General features: G+C 40.0%; 1 protein-coding gene across 4 annotated transcripts in view; it reads right to left on the bottom strand.

Moving 5' to 3' along the window:
* Window positions 1-6,613: 6,613 nt before the first annotated feature.
* Window positions 6,614-22,382, bottom strand: part of UBR3 (ubiquitin protein ligase E3 component n-recognin 3) — a 122,548-nt gene continuing 106,779 nt past the window's right edge. For all 4 annotated transcript variants that reach the window (XM_029071480.2, XM_029071482.2, XM_029071481.2 and 1 more), the window contains 7 exons: window positions 20,955-21,079; window positions 17,654-17,761; window positions 17,373-17,498; window positions 13,881-14,060; window positions 11,667-11,876; window positions 9,793-9,932; window positions 6,614-9,018 (listed from right to left, as the gene is read on the bottom strand). In XM_029071480.2, coding sequence (XP_028927313.1) covers window positions 8,901-9,018; window positions 9,793-9,932; window positions 11,667-11,876; window positions 13,881-14,060; window positions 17,373-17,498; window positions 17,654-17,761; window positions 20,955-21,079 — 1,007 coding nt within the window. In that variant the 3' untranslated portion in view covers window positions 6,614-8,900. The remainder of the gene's footprint in view (window positions 9,019-9,792; window positions 9,933-11,666; window positions 11,877-13,880; window positions 14,061-17,372; window positions 17,499-17,653; window positions 17,762-20,954; window positions 21,080-22,382) is intronic.

Below are 22,382 nucleotides of genomic sequence, written 5' to 3'. Positions count from 1 at the left end.
GAACTTAGTACAGTTCTCTGCACTGTGAAAACACAATTCATAAAAATGGTCCTTATTTATTCTTGAAGAACCTTTATAAAAATATCTTAACAGTGTTTCTGTTCAGGTTCCCTCTGTCTCAAATCCACGAGCCATTAAAAGAAGAGCGATAACTGCGTAGTGTAGCTATAGATCTCAAGACCTAAGATGGCAACAAAACAGTGGTTGCTTCTAGGACTGTTGATCAGAAAACTGAAAATTAAGCAAGATCAGAGAGAGTGCAGCATGCTTTAGTGGAAAGAACCCGGGGTTGGGAGTCAGAAGTCACAAGTTCTAATCCCAAATCTGCCACTTGTCAGCTGTGAGACTTTGGGAAAGTCACTTGACTTCTCTGGGCCTCAAGTGCCTCATCTGTAAAATGGGGATTAAGACTGTGAGCCCCAAGTGGGACACCCTGATTACCTTGTATCTACCTCAGCGCTTAGAACAGTGTTTGGCACATAGTAAGCGCCTAACAAATACTACCATATATTAGAGGAGTGAAATTAGGCAATTTCAAACAAAAAGCTTTGTTCTTGCAAAATGTGGAGAAATAGAAGATAATGGAGAGTAGTAAAGTATCTTCCTGACCATATCAGTCAATGGAGTTAGTTTCACAATTCTTTCTTCATTAAAAATAGCAGCTTTGTGGATTGTTGGTTGTCTTGATCCCAGCGGTGGGTGTTCCAAAATACTGATACAATTCTACAGTTTTTCTTCAGTCCATGTCATTTCACAGTGTCCTTACTGGCATATATTAAATAGGCTCATCTTTTTCTTTGCTGAAAAAATAAGCCTTAATATGGAGTCCCTTTACATATTCAATAAATATGTTTGCTGTGTTTTAACAGGGGGAAGGAAGGGATGTAGGGAAGGCCTGTTGAAGATGTGGGTAGCCACGTAGTAAAAGCGTCAACTTAGAGGCTACATATTAAAAAAAAAGGGGCAAAAGGCCGTACAGATGTATATGTGGGTCCCATGCTATTGTAAGACCACCGAAAACCTCCCAGTGTTTATTGATGCTCTGAACAGATTAGAAGTATTCATTTTTTCAATTTCTCCAGAGTATTATAAGTTCCAAATGAGTTATTAGGAAGTTTGCTCTTCAGAACATGCAGTTAACTTCTGTAAAAGGGCACCTTGAGGCTGCCCAACAGCAATTTTTCTACCCTAGATTAGTAGAACAAGAGACCTCTTCCAATTAATCTCTAAATAAGAGGTAAAGGAGAGTGGAAAAAAGATCACCAAATAGTGGGAGGACATGCATGATAGATATGGAAAGGGTTATAATGTCAGTGAAGCATATAATCCCTAAAATGCTGTACAAATCACTGAAGAGAGTATTAGTTTTAGCACCAAATGTATGTTCCCATTTTATTTGCAAAATATAATTTAAATACAGTTTCCAATGAACACAGACACAGTATGTATATTATAATCCTTGTGCACAGGTTCCAGCTGCCCAGAAGGCTCTGAGAGGAGCTTGGAAACACTTGCTATATCTGAGCTTATGCTAAAATACAGTTTTCTTGAAAAAACTTAACCATTTCACTTTTGGGGTAAGAATAGTGAGGGAGGAAGGCAGAGGGCAAAGAGGGGAATCTGGAAGAAACGTACAGAATTTCGTGTATAGACAGAGCTTCAGGGTAGATTAGACTGTATACTCATTGTAGGGAGGTAATGTGTCTGTTTACCGCTATAGTGTACTCTCCCAAGTGCTTAGTACAGTACTCTGCACACAGTAAGTGCTCAATAAATACAGCTGAATGAATGGATTTGGGCTAATTACTGAGGTTTTCTTTTTTAGCTTCAGTTTGAGCTTTTTTTTTTTTTAAAAAAAAAAGCCTTTAGACTCTGTGGTTCTTCAGCCAAACAATGGATATGTTTAGTTCCATTGAAAATTTGAATGTAATATTTCACAAAATGTTTAAACCTCGGTCCTGTTACTTGCTAAAAAAATGGACTTCCAAAAGCAAACGGTCTGCCAGCCAGCAAGGAACGGATTTGATGCATTAAGTGCTGTGGAGGGAGGGGTTGGGGAGAGCATCTGAGAGCTGAGTGGTTGATGAATCAGGGGCATAGGTGACATGAGTGCGGGGACTGGGGAAAGAGAGATGAGTGATGAATCAGGGAAGACCTCCTGGGGGAGATCCAATTTTAGCAGGGTTTTGAAGATGGGGAGAATAGTAGTCTTCCATCTGTGAGTGGGGAGAGAGTTCTAGACAGGAGAGAAGGCATGAGCAAGAGGACTATGGCAAGAGAGGCAAGACAGAGGCATGACAATTTAGCTTAAGGGGAATGGTGACCTGAGTTGCAGTGGGAGAGAGGTGAGAAGCAGTGTGGCTCAGTGGAAAGATCCTGGGCTTGGGAGTCAGAGGTCATGGGTTCCAATCCCAGCTCCGCTGCTTGCCAGCTCTGTGACTTTGGGCAAGTCACTTCACTTCTCTGTGCCTCAGTTCCCTCATCTGTAAAATGGGGATTAAAACTGAGGCCCACGTGGGACAACCTGATCACCTTGTATCCCCCCAGCGCTTAGAAAAGTGTTTTGCACATAGTAAGTGCTTAACAAATGCCACCATTATTATTATAAGTAGTGAGAAGAGAACAATCACAATCACCCTGGCATTTCTGGCTATATGCCAATCACAAGGCCAGGTGCTGGAGCAGAATCAGATCACATAATAATAATAATGTTGGTATTTGTTAAGCGCTTACTATGTGCCAAGCACTGTTCTAAGCGCTGGGGTAGACATAGGGGAATCAGGTTGTCCCACATGGGGCTCACAGTCTTCATCCCCATTTTACAGATGAGGGAACTGAGGCACAGAGAAGTTAAGTGACTTGCCCACAGTCACACAGCCAAGTGGCAGAGCTGGGATTCGAACTCATGAGCCCTGACTCTAAAGCCCGTGCTCTTTCCACTGAGCCACGCTGCTTCTCAATATCATCCCTGTCTCACACAGGGAAGAAAGTAGGGGATTATTATTATTATTATTCTGTTCTTCCTCTGTTGTGTAAGAGGGGTTTCATATTTTTAGAGGTTTCTGACAATCACAGCTACTGTTTAAATATTGGTCCCTTTGCCATTTCACTGATTATTCTGCCTGTGAACTGGTTTATCATGTTATGGGCTATGTTTCTTCAAAGTCAATGTTGTTCTTTTTCTTGAATATTTTGAACAAGTGTCAATATTCTTGACCCTCCCTTCACTCTAACTAAAGCCTATATAATTAACAACTAGCTGATTATAGCCCTAATTTGTTGACTAAGTAAGAATGATTTTAGGTAAAGGAAAAAATGATACTCGGCAGTAGGATTCAGGACATTTGACTTGATACCTTTCCAAGACCCAACCAAATGGCTGTTCTATATGCATTATTACACATGTTTTTCAATGATTTAATTAAAGGCAATTAAGTTCCAGTCAGGGTTGCTTGTAGAGGCCACAGAAAATCGGTATTTAGGAGTGTTATGAAACACAATAAACAAGCATAGACCATATAAAGTTAAAGCAATGCTAAGATAAACAGTTTAGAAGATTGGACTTTGGAAAGGGATTGATTTCTCAAGAATTACCCCTTTTCTAAGTAGGAAACTAAATGTTTTTTTGACTTCAGTTCATAAACATGTATTTTCACACCTGACTAGTGGAAAAGGTTAGCTAGCCATTTGCTGCACAGACAGTGGTACACACAAGGGATAGGAAGCTGTTTGCTGGGGAGTAAATCATTCAGTGATGTGAAGGGTTTCCATGGAGTCTGTTCCACTTTTCATAAATTAAAGGCCCTGCATGCACATCAAGAGGCAAAATGATAGAAAATGGCTTTCCACACAATAATACTTTTATGTGGTCTCATTTTGAATGACTTTAAAAGGGGCTATGAAGGCTAAAATTAAAATCACTTTTAAAAGAAAGGCTGAATATTCCCCACTATAGATAGTGTAGAATTAAAAAAAAGTTGAATATTTTCAATGGAGACCTTTACATTTTAAGTTCCCTCATTTTAAAATGATCTATCTTTTGAAAATTGTAAATGTAAGATGAATTTTACATTCAAATAGATTCTATAGAAAATTTGGTAACAAGTACTTGAAGATACGATACAAAAATTTTACTGAATACCTTATAAATAAAAACACAATCAACCATATAAAATCAACCAATTTGAGGACATCCACATGATTAGTTGAAGAGTATAACCTGCAGTTGTCTTACAGATTCATTCAATAGTATTTATTGAGTGCTTACTATGTGCAGAGCACTGTATTAAGCGCTTGGAATGTACAATTTGGCAACAGATAGAGACAATCCCTGCCCAATGACGGGCTGCTTTTTGAAATTAATTGGCCTGCAGAATATTCAGTGGTCCTACTTATCTCTTCCTCCCTTCTTATACCCTTCCTCTATCCTCCAATCCTCCTCCCTCCATCACCCCTCTGTTCCCTTCGTCAGTTAGCTAGGACAACATAAACACTGCCCTGTTCTCTCTACCCGAGGCAATTTTTACAGAAGAAAGTTGTGATTTAGACACTATGTCTTAAGGGACAAGTTGAGAGAGTTGGGCACCTAATAGTAGCATGAGATGTGTCAGACATTAGTGGAGGCACACATTAGTAGTCTCCTTTCAGAAAATACAGATGTCCATTCGTAAAGCCAACTGAAAAAGTCCTCCCACCGCCGGCCTCCCGACCCCAGTCCTCACACCCTAGGGCCAGCCAAAGTGCCATCAGGGCAACCTCCAGAATCCAGGCAGACAAGGGAGAGGCAACAGCAGATCCAGCTATCGGCTAGCCTAATCGGGTGACAAGTGACAAACTCAAGGAAGTTACACAAAGGACCTACTACCTTATCTCCACAAGTGTTCTCAACAACAATCAGTGATATTTATTGGGCGCTTACTAGGTGCAGAGCACTGTACTAAGCACTTGGGAGAGGACAACAGAATTAGCAGACACGTTCTCTTCCCATATTGAGCTTACGGCAACAGGAATGACCAGTTTTCCTGCTGTGACCCAGTAGCAGAATTTTCTACAAGCTCAGATCTCTAGCATGGCTTAATGGATAGAGCATGGACCTGGGAGTCAGAAGGACATGGGTTTTAATCTTGACTCTGCCACTTGTCTGCTATGTGACCTTAGGCAAGTCACTTAACTTCTTTGACCCTCAATTTTGTACCTGTAAAATGGGGATTAAGACCGTGAGCCCATTGTGGGACAGGGTCTGTGTCCAGCCCAATTTGTTTGTATCCCCGCTAGGGCTTAGAAGAGTGTCTGGCACATAGTAAGCGCTTAAAAAATTATCTCTAAGAAAACCAAACCATAAGGACATAGACAGGAAAGGAAGAGAGGACAGAATCTGCCGCAAGCATCAGAGTACACTACAGACAGAAGTTAATCCACTGCAGGTCTACTAGAGTATTATTATCATCAGCATCATCAGAGTACCTAATCAGAAAGCTGCAAGTCTGAGTCCCATTAGTGGCATTTCTCATTTTTGCACAACGGTCGTGTAAAGTCTCTTTATTTAGGATTCCTTGGCTTTCTCCAATTGTTTAACCTGGAAGGCTTTATGCCTAATGACTTCTCAAAAGTTTCACCAAGGAAATACATCAAAGTCTATCCATTCATCATCTCATGGATTCACTCACAGTCTCATGCATTTTCGCAGTTGGCCTTTGCAGGGGAGAGATAGCAGCAGAATACCCAAATGCTCTGCGGAGTGACTACAAGAAGCAGAGCCAGAAGAAATGCTTTACAGATACACACTGCAAAAGTTCAGATGATGTGGCATCGTTCTAGGCTTCTGGGGAAAAAAAAAATCTGCAGAAATTTACCGAGGACATAAAGCAGAAAGGAACTCATTTTTAATAGAGCATCAAGCAGACTCTGGAAATAGTGGCTTCAGTGGCAACCAAAAAGTAGAATTCTGCTTCTTTATGCTACAATGCAGAGGTCTTTTGCCCATGCACGATAACACGCAAGTGATACAACCAAGTTGTATACTGCAATACTACGGCTGTACCCTGAGGTTATGGTTTCCTACATCCTTAGCTGCGACTAGCTAGGTTCTATTCCAGAACCAGCCTTAACATGAGCTCTACAGGTAGGAAAGATTACCTTGTAAATCCCTCCCCACCCGCATCTCCCTTTCTCTTCCCCTGTTCTTGCACCCCAGATTCGGCCTCCTTCTCAACCCCCCACGATTGCCCCCTTCAGTGTTCTGGGGCAAAACGCATGACTTGTGTGGTGTCCTACTCCACCTCTGCGCTGCTGCCTGCACGAAGAGAGCAGGAAAATATTTCCAGAGTCCCAGAAGGGAGCGGGGGATGGAGGAAGGAAGACAAAGTTCAGAGTTGGAAGGCAAATTACTGCCTGAAACAGAAGAGGCATGGAAGGGAGGGGAGACAGAGAGGCTGGAGAGGAAACTGATCTACTGGCTGTAAGTGGGCTTATCTTCAGGAGTGGGGTTCGTGGGTCCTGGGGTACCTAAGCAATTAATGCACGACAGAGCTCCACGGTGAACATATTTTTGGGGTGGCAGTCACCCCCAGTATGCCTGCATAAGAACTGAATAATTCAAAAACCTCACACAGAATTGACAGTAGATTTTTATTAACATATTTTACAATGTTGATTATTTCTAGTTTTGTATTTTCAGATGTGTTAATTATAAAGATTGATTTAGCATCTACAGTAATGTACTGTACTTAGATGATCATTCATACGAGATACCACACCAGTACATTTTTGAATAATAATATACACACACGTCACTCTAACTTGGCCCTGTTATTTTTCAAAGTGGGCTTATAAATTGAGTTTATAAAAGTTATGGGGGAAATCAAAGTTCTAGCTTAGCAGCATGCATGTATGTATTCAAGTACAACTTTCAACCAAGTGCTTTTTTAAAAAAAAAAATGTACTGGTGACTAATTCACCAATATCAAAATAAACACTACCAGATACCCAGATTTTAAAGTTAAGGCTATATGTTCACTTCACATCCATATGCACAACCATAAAACATTCCATTTTAAATAGCATTTAATCAAATTCTGGATACATTATACCTTGTAAATAGAGCCTCAGAGTTTCAAACTAGAGAGTTATTCAAGTTCATGATTCCTATAACGATGATATGCTGGAGATGTTGGTGGTTTTTTTTTTAAATTTTAATTTTTTTTTGCTCTTCAACCACACTTACAAAATGACCTGGAATTCAGAATGAGCAATGCAGAAATGTTTTTACAGGATGAATTTATGGTTCAGTATTAAAAAAAGAGCCACCTGTTGAAAAGACTTAGCTATTCAGTTTGTGAAACAGAATCATTCTAATCTCACAGAAAGTTTTTTTTAAATTTTTTGAAATATAATATAAAAATAGCAAGCCATTACCATGTACTCGAGATCTAAAGGTAAACTCTTGACTTAACTCATTTTAAAAACATACTATTCTGAATTCCCTGCTTTTCTTGCTGTTAGAAATTTTGTTTCCCTTTATACATTTTGTTCGGTAACTTCACTGAACTAGAACATCGATCTCCTTTACTTTGATCATACGATTTCTCATTAGGTTTCTCTACATATAAAAACTTTACAGAACAAGGTATTAGAATCAAATGGACCAGAATCGCTGGATAGCACTGCCTATGAAATATCAACTACTGCATGAATTATTTGGGGGAAAATATTTAGTATACTGATTTCATATCTGCTCTCTCCCCTCTTTGCTTAGTGTGGATTTTAGCTCAATCATTCCTATTTTTACTGGTTTTAAAATCCTCTTACCGTAAGCTGTTTGCCCTGCATTCTTCTGAAGAGAATGCAAATGCATTGCTCATTGACCAGGACCACCTTTGTTGGGCTTTTTTCTTTTTCTCAAGTCAACCGTAAAAAGCAGTGATTGCACTGCACAAATACAATACAGATGAACCTCTTGAGCTGACAGGAAAGATCCAAAATTATGTTTCATTTACCAAGAGCCCTGCACATTTTTCACTCCAATCCCTGTGAAACACATACCTGGTTGGTAATGAAAGGCAGGCATGCGTGGTTGTAATGAGGATCTGTCACGTTGGGGGTGGGGGTGTCCTACAAATTCTGTATGTATAGTTAAATCTACATGTTACAATCGCTACTGCTTTTATGCAATTTTAGTGGGAAGTTTTGTTTCTGAAGGAGCAAAAAAAAGTGTATCATGTTAGCAGCAGCAGCAATCTAATTATCTTACAGCTACTTCACTTATTTGTCTAGGGAGAGTATCTATGAAATTCCTGAGAGTGAATTAGTTTTTCAGCAAAGCCTGAAAGCTTTCAATGGAAGCCTCTCAATAAGTGAAAGATTATTTTAAACTTCCAACAGTTATACCAACTTTCACTATACAATATGTCACATGAATCATGTGTTTTACAATTCTTGTTAAATTACATACTTAGAAAGCAAAAATCTCAACTCAACACAAGCTAAGGAAAATGGATGCAAAATGTTTAGCAGTTGCAATTAACACACAAGATGTGGAAGCAATTAACTGCCAAATAACGCAAACCCATGCCAAGTATCAAAGCAAAATCATGTATGCAAGTGCTGGGAGATCTCACTTTTGAACAGCTTCAAGAACAACTTGTGCTTCTTATCAACTGTGGGCATTGAAAAGAAAAAAAAGACTACCAAACAAATCTCTAAATTTTCATACACTCCGGTGATTTTTTTTAATATGCCATTAATATGGCATCAATAGCACCTAATTATTGAAAGGCGTCAGAGTGGCATGGATTCATTTATCCAGGAAAGAGCTAACCCCCAAAATTAAATTAAAGCTTATGGTTGGTAAAGTTGCATCCATAGTAAAGGCAGTGACACGGTGTGATGTCAAAAGTGATGGTTTACAATCCATTGTAATGCGGACCCCATCTTTTATTGATGTGATCGAAGGTATGAGACACCCACTGCTGTTCTAGAACTTTGTATCTTTCCTTACAAATGTAGAGGGGCTTGCCACGCCTAGAAAGAAGATAAAAAGAGAACAGTTGGTGAATTTTAATCATGATTCAGGAAATCTGGCATTAGGTACTTTTCTCATTTTTCTGAATATTATTGCTATCAGGTTTAAGTATTTTGTAAATAAATATGAATGCTTACAAAAAACCCCATATACTCATTCCAAATGGAAATAAAAAGTGAATAATTCCAAAAGTACAAATGATGCAATATTTTGTTAAGCCCAAAATAGACAAGATTCTTGTACTGAGAACAATTTTTCTATGGATTTTCACAACAAAAAGAATCCTATGTGTGTTATTTCATAAATTTCCTTTCACGTGCTCTTCTATTCATCCCTGCACATGAAGACTCATCACTGTCCCAATCTCAAACTCCAAGGATTCTACCAGGCTCCCAGTAGCATTTGGCTTGGAGGAATAGGACCATCTCACCTGCAGCAGCCTCATTTCCCTGTGACTTGAGCAAAAATAGTGCTGGGGGTTCCCGGTTACTGTCCCTCTCCTGACCATTCACCAGGCCCCTCCCCTGCCCAAGTCTGAGATCGGGGGAACTTAGGAGGTTCTTCTCCAGGCTGTGGCAACTCTGGTCAACGGCCACAGAACTGAGCAGGGCAGCAGAGGTCTCAGTTCCCTTGTCGTTCTGGATGTCTATGCGTTTCCCTCCCCTCCGCGTGTCTCTGGGCAATCTGGGCCATACTCGGATATGGCAGGTACACGTGGGTATTTTTTTCAGCTGAATAGAGAGAATATTGATTTAGAATAGGTAACATCTTACCTGAGGTCACGGTCTTCTTCACCATGTGCGTCTAGATAAACTGAACCCCAGAGGCAGAAGCGATGGCCTCGAATGATGATGATTATAGACGCATTGATCAAAAGGAATATCCCTGTCCCGGCACCGCAGTTCTGGGAATGCTAAAAATACAATTAATTTGTTAAAAATCATATTAGTGAGTTTTTAAGTTCCAAAGTAAACAGTGACCCATTTGAATACATTCCAGAGTTGGGAACCCAGTCATTAGAGAGGCATTTGTCTTTTGGTATTTACAGTTCAAGAGACTTAATAATTAGTACTACCATTAAGGCTAATGATGGCATTAAGTGTTTTCTAGGTGCCGAGCACTGCACTAGTGCTGGCGTAGATACAGATAATCAGACTGGGCACTGTCCCAGTCCCACACCTGTTCCCAGTCTGAGGAAGAGGAACAGGTATTTTATTCCCACTTTACAAGTGAGGAAAGTGAAGCACAGGAAATTAAATGACATACCCAAGGCCACATAGAAGGGAAGTGGTGGACCTGGGCCTAAAAACCAAGTCCCATAGTCTTTCCATTAGGCCACGCTGCCTCCCCAACATAGGACTTCTCTACTGAAAAATTAAAAGAGTTTCCAACAAGGGCTTTAACTGCAAATACTTCAGTGATCTTTTAAATGTGTGGATCTGTTCAGAGAGTCAGGCATCCACTCCCCCAGAGCAATGGGCTCCACGAACTCGGCCCCAGGTGGGTGATATCATTAAGTCCCCACTCAAAGGTTTTGGGGCATGGAAGGGTAAGTAGTCGTAGCTGGCTTGCCCCATTCTTAAAGGAGCTCAATTGAGAAGCATCTTGAAAAGCAGCCTGGCCTAGTGGAGAGAGCATGGGCCTGGGAGTCAGAAACACCTGGGTTCTCATCCTGGTTCTGCCAACTCCTTGCTGGGTCATCTTGGGCAAGTCACTTCTCTGTCACTGCCTGGTCTAGCAAACTGAAGAGTGGAGAAGGAAGAGGACACTGCCCCTCTATCTCTAGTAGTCACCGGGACACAAGAGGCAGCTCCCCCGGTCCCCGCCCCATGGCCCTGCAAGGAGCGGCCACTGCCCATCTTAACCCTCGCCCAAGCGGCCTGGGGCTCCAGCTCTCAGACCCACAGTGTCGCACCGACATCGGCATCCTGAGTAAGGACGGGCGGCTTCGACTCCAGGCCTCTTTTGTGGCAGTGATGGCCAAAAGCCTCCACAGATGAACAGTGATCGTGCTGCTCGACGGAACCTGCTGACGGCAGCCCTTCCCATCAGATCCCTCTGTGTGGGAACGTGCAGCAAGAGCAGAGAGAGACTATTTCTCTTTAGCCAGGTGTTCCCGTGGGCCGCCTGTGATGTAGCAGCCCTGGAGGGTCACCCTTGGCCAGTCTCACGGCCTCAAAAGGGCCCAGAAGCAGCAGTAGAGAAGCTCTACACACAGAAAGCACTTAATGAATACTACTCCTCTTTTTCTCTGCTTTTTATTCCTTCCTCTTTACTTCTTCCCTCTATTCCCCCTCCCTTCATCCCCTCAGTGACCCCTTACCCTCAATTCACCCCTTACACTCAAAATAAATGTAAGCACCCCTGCAGGGAGCTAAAAATTGCAAATCCATGCTCCCAAGATCATTTATCATGCAAGCAGAGGTGTATTCTGAAAGGAGGAGTGAAACTATTACATCATCAAAAACTCTCACTGGTCTTATTTGTCCCTCAAAATCTAAGGAAGAGAGAAAAACTGAAATACTCTTGAGCAAAAACTAAGTATATGGATCCCTGAGACAAGGAATTAACTTAATCACAAGGCCCCCCTCCCCCAAGTGTTTAAGGAAGTTTTCTTTTTGTATAATTTGTATCACTTATTTCTTACCAGGACACATTCACAGTAACTCTGTTGCTTGCAGCAAAGTCCCTTTAGGCATACAAAAGTGCCACATACAAGACAAACTGCAGGATCTTTAGGAACCTTGGTGCAGACACTACAAGTTTTCCGGTGATAGTATTGGAATATGGTATTATAATTCTCAGGCAACTCCAGGAGGTGTGGTAAATCCCAGTTTGAATCTTGGATAAACAGAGCCTTAAATATGACAAGAAAATATCCATTAAAGCTAGGATGTTAAACCTTGGAACAAGATTCTGAATAAAGAAAGGATTGTAACCAAGCCCGGTTTGTAAATGAGAGACATTCCCCAACCCTACCTTTTTTTTTCTTTAGTAATAATCCTATTAACTGTCACAAGGTGCCAAGGTCAAAAGGCCCCAACAAAGTCTTCCCTCATAAGGGTCACTAAATAGCAACCATTCCTAGGGTAATATTACCTTGATTTTTTTATAATCCAAAATATACAGCCTTTACACTTAAAGCAGGAAGTGGTTTCTGAGCAGTAGCCACCACACTCTGGTGCTTCCAACTTTCTATTATAAAATGACTGATCATTTTTGAGGTCATGATCTTTAAATATTGTAACCATTATTTTATCACATTTTATGATATTTTCTCCCAAAATGTTTTTCAATTAAATCAATTCAAAACATCTTCAAGACCTTTATACTACTGGATGTTTATTCTATACCTCTCAGAGAGAACCCAGCATCCAATTTAGGACATTATATTTATTTATTTTTAAATCACACCTATCATTTTTCACATATCTCACTTCTGATTAAGAAAGGTCACTTCAAGGGCTTGAATTATGTTTGATTTATCATTACACTTTCACTAACTTGTCTGTTTCAGATGAAAATCACAAATAAAGGCTTTAAAAAAGTAATGGCATCTTGCTGATGCACTGGTCATGTTACTCAATTTTTGTTTATAGAAGATAAAATTGAGCGTAAGTTTCTCCAACTAAAGTACATGGAATCAAATAGCTCAATGGATGATCATTTCACATTAAATCAACCATGACCATGATATTCTAATGAAAGAAGCTTGATTACACTATGTAAATGTAATGCTTTAAAATATATCTTGTATGGTTCAATGTTCACTTAAAATCAACTGTAGCATAACAACTCATTTCTTGAAAGAATAACTCTTACGGTTGGCTGTTCAGGCTAAAAATTGAAGAGTTTCCTGATTTTTCTTTTTGGAAAAAAGGAACCTGAAAAAAATTAAATCCCAATCTCCAGGTATCTAGGTCCATCTTTAGAACTGGAAATCCCTCCCTTCTCACTCATCCTGCCCTTTGGTCTCATCGGAGGGATTCAGATGCTGACTCCTGCTCACACTTTCCTTCTCTCCTTGCTGCAACGCTGCCTTCCAGTTTGATCCCAGATTTGTGGTGACATGGGGACCTACATACACAGGCTAATCTGTCCCAAGGTTTTCAGCCCCAAAGGGAAGTCTTGGAGAATACCAACTAGTCAGCATCTTTTCTCCCTGCATTTTCATACCGAGTCATTTTTGTCCACTAGTTAATGCAAGATCAGAGATGGGAGTAAGCACTCTATCTGTTTGTTCCCTTTAGACCTGAGGGCCAATTTCCCCCATTTCTACTGGGCTGGAGTTGGAGCCGGGACCCTCATCCTTCATTTGTCCACAATGCCTTTCCCAAATATCTGGTTAACCCTCCAGCTCCACTATCTCAGAACAGCAGTCAAATAAGAAAATATCTAGGTATAAAACTATTACACATTCATGGACAAATGAGCTCTGTTCCTTTTTTCCTTCAAATAATTACAGGCAGGACTGCTTTCTCTCCGTCAAATTGATACAAAACACAGGTACCTCTTTCAGGATTTTAACATGACTCTGATTTTGCATTAACCAATGGATAAAAATGACAGTATGAAAACGCAGGTAGAAAAGCTGTAAAAGCAAGGATTGTAAGGTCCTTATGCGTATGGAGAATATGTCTACCTACTCTGTTGTGCTGCACTCTCCCAAGCACTTAGTACAAAGAAATATTTTCCACTTGTAAAAATTATGCTCTCTTAGGTTGCATTAATCCTATATCAGAAAAGATGCCCTTTTCGGTCAACAGCGGTGTCGGATAAAGATAATTAATGAGCTGCAATAAACTTTATTCATCTCACTGCAGGGCCCCAGGATTCCCAATGAGTGCCGCACTTCGTGTACCTTGACTTGTGCAGTGTGTCTGTTGGAAAAAGAAGTCACCTCGAAGCACCACTGTGATAAAAGTTCAAATGCTGGAACTGGCCAATCAAGGCAGGAGGCACTGGTAAATGGCTGTGCTGTCTGGCAAAATGTCGGTAGGAGCCCCACGCAGGTGGCAAGGACCATAAATTCTTCTTCTTCCTTTTGGATATGAAACAGAAAATTTTCACCCCATTTCCTCAAATCCCCTTTATACCAAAGGTAAATTCAATTCCGCATCTAAGATTGTACGAAATGACTCGTCAGCTTCCTTGGCAGAGTGGAGTTGCAGAAACTCAACAGTTCAGGTGAAAGAACAGTTTAACATGGGTTACTTCTACCTGTCCAAATGTTACTCTTCAAATTTGATTTTATGGATAGATTGAGCATAATTTTGAAATAAGGGATGCATTCCACATTTCTCTTTTAAATGCATGGCACCTAAGCTTAAGTGAATAATGGTGAATAATTTAATATCTGCCCATATGTATTAACAATCCCTTGTGTAAGGAAAATGTCACTAAAAAGATACGATGTATTTTCCAAAATCATTCCTGCTCCACAAATAAAATTTTAAAAAATCAGATATAAATAAAGGTAAAGAGTTTGGCTAGAGAGCTATCATCTCACCGTTGATGACTCCTTTGTCTACCTCTCTCCTCATCTTCCCACCCAAACCCTGTCCTCCCCAGATTTTCCCATCACAATAAACACCACTAACCTCCTGGTTTCATAAACCCGGTCACCTCGACATTATCCTTGATTCATCTCTCCCATTTAACCTGTTTATGTGAATGTTTGTCTCTCCCTCTAGACCGCTAAGATCATTAGGGGCAGGGAATGTGTCTACCAACTCTTTTATACTGTACTCTCCCAGGCACTGAGTACAGTGCTCTGCTTACAGTAAGGGCTCAATAAATACGATTGTTGATGACAATCACGGTGATGATGATTCAACCCACATATACCATCTGTCACCAAATCCTGTCAGTTCTATCTTCACAGTATCTCTAGAATAAGTCCCTTCCTCTTCATCCTCTAGATTGTAAGCTCATTATGGGTAGGGAATGTGTCTGCTAATTCTGTTATATTACACTTTCCCAAGTGCTGAGTACAGGGCTCTGCACATAAGAAGTGCTCAATAAAGACGACTGATCCGAACTGCTATCGTGCTGAACCCGCCTTATATTCCATCCGGACTGTTGAATCAGCCTCCTCACTGACCTCCCTGACTCCTGTTTCTCCAGTCCACACCTTCACTCCGCTACCTGGATCATTCTCCTAAAAAAACATTCAGTCCACGTCGCCCCACTCCTCAAAAATGATTTCCTATCTACCTCCTCATCAAACACAAAATCTTTGCCAACCGCTTTAAAACATTCAATCAGCTCACTCCCTTACCTTGATGATCTACTACTACAACCCAACCAGCACTCTTCACTCCTCTCACATCAACTTTGATCTCATCTTTCTCACTACAGACCTCTTGCCCACAACCTCCCTCTGACCTGGTACTCCCTTCCCTATCACAGGCTACAGACCACTACTCTCCCCATATTCCAAGCCCTACTAAAATGATACTTCCTTAGAGGCCTTCTTTGATTAAGCCCAAACTTCCCCTATTTGTCCTCCCTTCTGTATTGTCTCTGCACGTGAGTCTGTTTCTCTTCCACCTTTTTAATGTCTGTGTCCTCCTCTAGTCTGTAAGCTCCATGTGGCTCCTGTCTACCTCTCTTGTGTATTCTCCCACGTGATTAGCACAATGCTTGGCACACAGCAACTGCTCAGATACCATTAATTGGCTGATTGATAGAAGTGTCAAAGTGTGTATTAACAAGAATACTAATAATAACTGTGGCATTTGTTATGTGCTTATTATGTGCCAGGCACTGTACTAAGCGCTGCAGGGAATACATACAAATAGGGTTGGGAACAGTGGTGGAGCCGGGATTACAACCCAGATCCTTCTGAATCCCAGATCCTTCTGAAACCCAGATCCTTTTGAATCCCAGGCTCTATCCAGTAGACCATACTGCACAGATGAATGTTCATCTGAACACAGAAAAGTTTGATTTTTCTCATCTAAGAATAAAACAGAGAATTAGAATTTATGGCTAATTTGCAATTAGGGTTCAAGAAATAAATAGGGAAAATAAAAGCAATATATGTAAGCATGACAAAGTTTCTTTATGGGTAAAATGAAGACAAACTGAAAGGAGCAATGCAAGGGAGGGAAAGGGCCCCTAGAAGCAAATACTAAGCTGGGTTCTGCTCATTGTGCATAACATGTATTTAGTTTGCGAGAAAAAGCATAAAGTGATGAAAGATGGAAAAATAAGAGGTGGGCTCATGCCAATTTTATAAAAATTGATAATGAGGAAAAGATCGCCATAAAGTTAAGAGGGGAGGAAGGGAGAGAAACACTTGAGAACAGGGGAAACTTGCACAAATAAGATGTAAAAAGATGGAAGTATTTTAAACAAAAGAAAAGCTGAAGAAAACCCAGAAAGTAAAAATATTTTTTTCTGGTAATGGGCAGCAGAGATTGAAAAAAGAGGTTGCTCACAGTGAATATGAAGGGATGTGACAAACAGACCTACATTTTCAATATTACAATCAGAAAATATCCCAAGTACAATAACAACTGTTCAAAGTAATTATATGAATAAAGTCATTGAGATTTTCTCTAAATGATTTCAGCTCCACTCAGACATCCTTGGAACAAATTTTAAAGGATGATAGCAAAATGGTCTTAGACCTTCGATAGCTATGGGAGAGCACGGCTGAGCTGCTAATTCTGTTGTACTCTCCCAAGTGCTTAGAACAGTCCTCTGCATGTAGTGAGTGCTCAATAAATACTGCTGATTGACTGAGGAGTAACCCTCCGGGGACAAAGCCTTCTCAATTCAAAGCATCATGAACTCTCCTGGGAACTAAACAGACATAAAGCCAGTTTCACGTCATCACTCACTCTGGAGAGAAGGGTCATCACTTTCGGTTGACTTAAGCTTTCAGGTGTTTTTTCACTGACAGACACTTTGAAGTGTCTTGAAGCAATCTAAAAATAACTGTGGCAGTTCATCCCACCTAGGAAATTGGTTTCCTGATGAACACCGACTGGGTGAGGAGCACTCCAGCCAGTTTCAATTTACAGCTCCAAAGCAACCGAGTGGGCAGAATGCCCAAACTTGGGCACACTGGTATGGGAAAGGGAGGTTCTTCTCCACTGAATTCAGCAGTATTCAAACCAATTATGCACTTAAAATCCTTCGTAATTTCCAGCATAACTGACGTTCGTCAAGTGAATTAGGACACAGAGATATCTAACACCAAAATATAACCACCACAAACATTTCTCCATTTTCCTTCCATGGGATACAGCAGCATCCATTTTTTACACTCAGTTATATCAAAGCTAATAGCAGTAAGGACCTTCAGAAAATCAGCTCCACCTGTTTGTTTCTTCTAACATACCTGGCAACTAGGCAAATCACCTCCAAAGAGGTGGTGCTGAAGAAGGCTGCTGATCCTGAGGAAAGGTAAGCAGAACTGCTGCAAATATCGTTCTATGGATTCAGCAGACCAAACACCAGTGTTTACCTAAAAGAGATAAAAATTACATGAGAAAAACTACCCTGTGGTACACAGCTCCTAAAAAACTGAGTCAAAATGGCATATGGTTACAAAACTACAGAGGGAAAATATTTAGCAATGATTTTCGGTAGTCTTATTTCCGGTTGTTGGAAAAAATGTACCATTGCAAGTTCTTCGGTCTCTCCTTCTTGGTACAGCTTCCCCTTAGATAGCTCACCAATCACATGACTCAGTAACACTTCCCATGACTTTTCTGAGTGACATGTATTCTGAGAAGAAGGAAAATAACATTACTAACTGTAAAAAAAATTGCTTATATAGAACATTTGGGAAAAATTTGCCACCCCTGTGGTTATCCAAAAAATGAACTAACAAAGACTGAGTAGGTCAGAGAGATTGGTCCAAAGATCATTTGCCCAGCAATACATCAACATTCAGGAGTATTTCAAACTTTAGCCTACATATAAAAATCGATTTCATAGTTTCAATCTGTTCTATTAGTCTCACTGCTTACAACCCTCTCTTAATAGGCTCTACCAGATATATTTAATGAAGAGCTATTTCCAGAAGAAGCACATTAATACACAGCAATGAGACTTATAGAAGAAATGTTAATTTTTCCTTTTAGCAAACCAGCAGCATGCTGGCTGAACAAAATTATTTTTCAGTATGTCAGTTATATTTCTTAGTGAATTTCCCTACATAAGTATTTTGCTCTGACACAAAATTACTGAATGTGGTACTTTCATATTACTGGAGGAAAAACCTTACTATGAAATGTAATAAACCTATCTTCAGATTGCCATAAGTCTCTCTGTCCACAATAAAATATTTCATGTAGATAAAAGGCAAAACACTTCAAATATATGTTCAGATAACACTTTGGTTCATTGTACCAGTGTTTTATGAAGGGTAAAAAAAATACTAACATTTATCAAGCTGTGAAGGAATATAAACTGGCAGCAACTATCTGTAATGCTTCATGCTCTTTCTGGCCCAAATTTACTGTTGTATAATTTGCTGCCTGGCCTCATTTTAGTAAATTAGGCAGATGAATGAACCTGGTACAAAACCATGGGTGTCAATAAACTTTTTTCAAAATTATAATTCTTCATAATTTGCCAGCCTCCAAAGGATGAGACATTTAAACAGTAACTAAGCCTGGTATTTTTTTGTGCATTAATAATTATGAAAAGTTTTTTTTTTTAAGGAAGAGAAAAATGTAACCCCCTAACATGCCTCAAAAGTAACGCTGAAGTCACAATAGAATACATGTCATCTTTGAACTTCCTTCACAAAATATTTCCAGGACCTCCCTAAACTCATAATTTGCAAATAAAATTACACTAAGGAAAAAAGCAAACTGTCAGGTACCAGAAATTTAAACCTCAAAATAGGAGTCATATCTACTTCACTGAAAGCAAAATAAATCTTAACGGGTTGGGCATTTTGATGTTACAGTCATTTTACCTAATCGGAACAGAATTACTCCATTATGATTGTAGGATTTTGCTGGGCAGTCAAATACAGTTTGTATTTTGCATTATTGTCTATATCATCTGTTTCTTCACTCTCTATTTTAAAGACTTGCCAAGTGAGCAGGCAAACCCTTTTCAGGAATTGTGAATCAATTACCGATCAACATTTATTAAGCACTTACAAATGTGTCAAACACTAAATAACCACTGAGAAATACGTGGGCTTTGCTTCAGGCTCACAGGGGCTCACATTCAAAAGCTGGGGGGGGGGGGGGGGGGGGGAGACATTTAAAAAAAAAAAGAAAAAGAAATAGGCTATAATAAGCAATTCACAATCAAAAGCAGTAAAAACTGCTTAGATGGAACACTTCTCATTTCCTCCCACTTCTTGCACATATATTTTATTCCAATTCTCAGGTATTATATATATGAATATACAGAAATATACCCAACTATTTACTTGGGTATTTCATTCTGACATATTTGTATTCCTTACAGTTTCCTTGTTCTTCCTCTTGCCGCCATTATTTGTAAATTTTTTTTTGGGTCCCTCTTAGTTTATAAGATCCTGGACAGCAAGGAATGTGTGTCTTGCTACTGCTATTCTCCCCATGTACTTAGAGATGTTATTAACAATAGCAGTGGTACCTGTTAAGTGCCAAGCACTGTACTAAGCACTGGGGTAGATACACTAGACTCAGATCAGACATACTGCCTGTCCTACAGGAGGCTCACAGTCCAAGTAGAGGGATAACGGATATTGAATCCCCATATTTCAAATGAGAAAAGTGAGGCACAGAGAAGTTAAATGACTTGCCTAAGGTCCTGCAGCAGGCAAATGGCTAAACAATAAAAATTATGCTATGTGTTAAGCACTTACTATGTGCCAGCCACTGTACACTAATGAGAACCCAGGCCCTTGGTCTCTCAAATCTGTGCATTTTCCAAGCTGTTTCATCATCAACTGACTGATTGACCCTCACCGCCCCTAGCAGGGTCATACTGGTTTGACCAAATTCCAATGATTCTGACAATGGGTTTCCTCCTACTGCCATTTCCATTGGGGTACAGGGCTTTACTATCATGATGTCAGGGGACAGGAAGAGGTTTGCTCTGGGTCTATGGCAGGCCCCAACCCTCTCTCCCTGGGAACTCCAGTGTCCTTTCCGATGGCCTAAGTATTGTGGCAAACCAATCAAAATAACCTAATCCACCCAATACTCATTACCCTTCCTTTTTCCTTCCTCACAAATCCAACAGAAGAGAATTGCCTCTCTTTTGCCATGACCCACTGAGTAACTTCTCTGTTCCCATGGTCGTCTGTTTGTATATTTTAAACAGCGGTTGTATTTAACTAACCTTTATGGTTTTTTTTCATTTGAGGAAAAAAAAATACAATATTAAAATTTTTTAAACATTTATAATTTTTGATCACCACGCACATTAGTCGATAACCTTTGTGGGAGAGTGGACACCTGAGCCTAAGTGGAATATTTAATCAATACACATGGCTTTCAATTTCAGTTCAACAGGAATGAAAGACTGATTATTACTGTTATTGTTATATTGTACTCTCCCAAGAACTTAGTACAGTGTTTTGCACACAGTAAGCACTCAAGAAATATGATCAAACAATTTAGAACAATCATGATGAGACTTGTAGGAAGGTCGTGGGAATATACAAGTTCACTTTTGAAAGTACAATTAGCACCAGGCACAATTTGTTATTCTTCCAGTTAGGGGTAATCTGTTCTTACCTTCCTCACCAGGAGTGTTTGTCACTAATAAGGTAGGCTGCTTTGCCAATACGATCATCCTTTTTATATTTGGTGTTTTGCTACAATAAAGTTGCAGCAACTTATTAAAAAACAATTACTTCGAAATGTTTGTTTTTATTTGGCTGTGCCCACATCTTAACCAAATCTGTACATGTCATAATTTATAAAAAAAAATTCAACCCAAATTATTTAAACAGGTGACTAACCTTTTTCAGCATCCCCGAATCCTTCCAGGCCAACCTGTCTTCATCACTGCATTTAACCGACAGGGCTGTAAGAGCTTGCGTATACAGTAATGTAAAAAGAACCTTCACAATGCAGGTAAAGTGTTCTAGGAAGGAAAGAGAAAGGTATTAATTCTTCATTATATTAGATCGTCACCGAGTCACTCGCAATTTAGGCACCTATTGTATTTCTAACCTATAATCTAGTAACGGAAATGCTAAAGCAAGCTTATCATCAACTCTGCGGTACCGTATTTTCCCACGTGCCTAGTACAATGCTCAGCATACCGAAATCACTCGATACATAACCAGCGAATGACATCATCGAGAATTACAACTGGGAAACATACGTTTGCAATCGAATAAGAAACCGAGGAAAAAGAAGCCCTCCATTTAGCCGCAGAAAACAATAATGGTGCAAACTTCCATTCTGCAACCATTTGTTTTAGCTTGAAGTTGAAGGGGACAAACTCGAACTGCGACGAACAACAGCCAGGGTCAGTTTTGCAAAACACTCACTCCACCAAAGGGTGAGTGCATGTGTCTGTGGGGGGCAGGGGGAGGAGAGGGAAGGAGGAAGACGGAATGTGTTTGGGAGGAGAGATGGAGTAGGAGTAACTGGTCATTCTATTGTGGTGGCAGTTTCATGATCGGTTACGCCCTGGGTGCTCTCTTCTGCAGATGGGCTAGGAACAGGGGCTCGGGTCAATGGGACAAGCATTTATATCCCAGGCTGAAGTCCAAGATTTGTGCACCGACCTTAAATTACTTAGTTTTGAAAGTACACATGTCCTCTTTCAGGTCAACAGAGCCTGTCATTTAGTGCGCTGGGATAATGAATACTACCTTACTCGCCTGAAAGAATTAATGAACTTCTCAAAGAGCCTAACTTAATACCAAGAGAATAGTTTCCCTGTATGATGGATCTGGTTCATTATGTTTTCAAGTCCTCTGTGAGGGTGTTTGAACATAGGGGGGAGAAAAAAAAAAAACAACCCCTTGTGAAGATTCAACTATTATATATAAAACAAAAATTTTATTTTAGAATTTTACAGATGGATTATAAATACAACAAACTGATAAACTGATATTGAAGAAAAAACCTTAGGGAAATAAGCAAAAATAGAGAAAACTCTCTAAGCTTGAAAATATTCATATTTGATTATATATTTTCATGGTCTCATATAAATATAAATCTTTTTCAGCTTCCCATCTGGCTCCTTTTTCCTGCCATGTTTTTTCTCTCTTTTTTATGGTATTTGTTAAGTGCTTACTGTGTGTCAAGCATTGAACTAAATCCTGGAGCACTGTACTATGTGCTTATCCTTGTCCATCCTCTGTGCTTCACTCCAGTTTCTATTCCAGTCTCTCCCACTCTCTTTGCCTTCTTGCTGTTCTTTTCTCTTATGA

The sequence above is a fragment of the Ornithorhynchus anatinus genome, chromosome 9, assembly GCF_004115215.2.
Source record: "Ornithorhynchus anatinus isolate Pmale09 chromosome 9, mOrnAna1.pri.v4, whole genome shotgun sequence".
Lineage (NCBI taxonomy): Eukaryota > Metazoa > Chordata > Mammalia > Monotremata > Ornithorhynchidae > Ornithorhynchus > Ornithorhynchus anatinus.
This window is presented reverse-complemented; position numbering and strand designations above follow the sequence as displayed.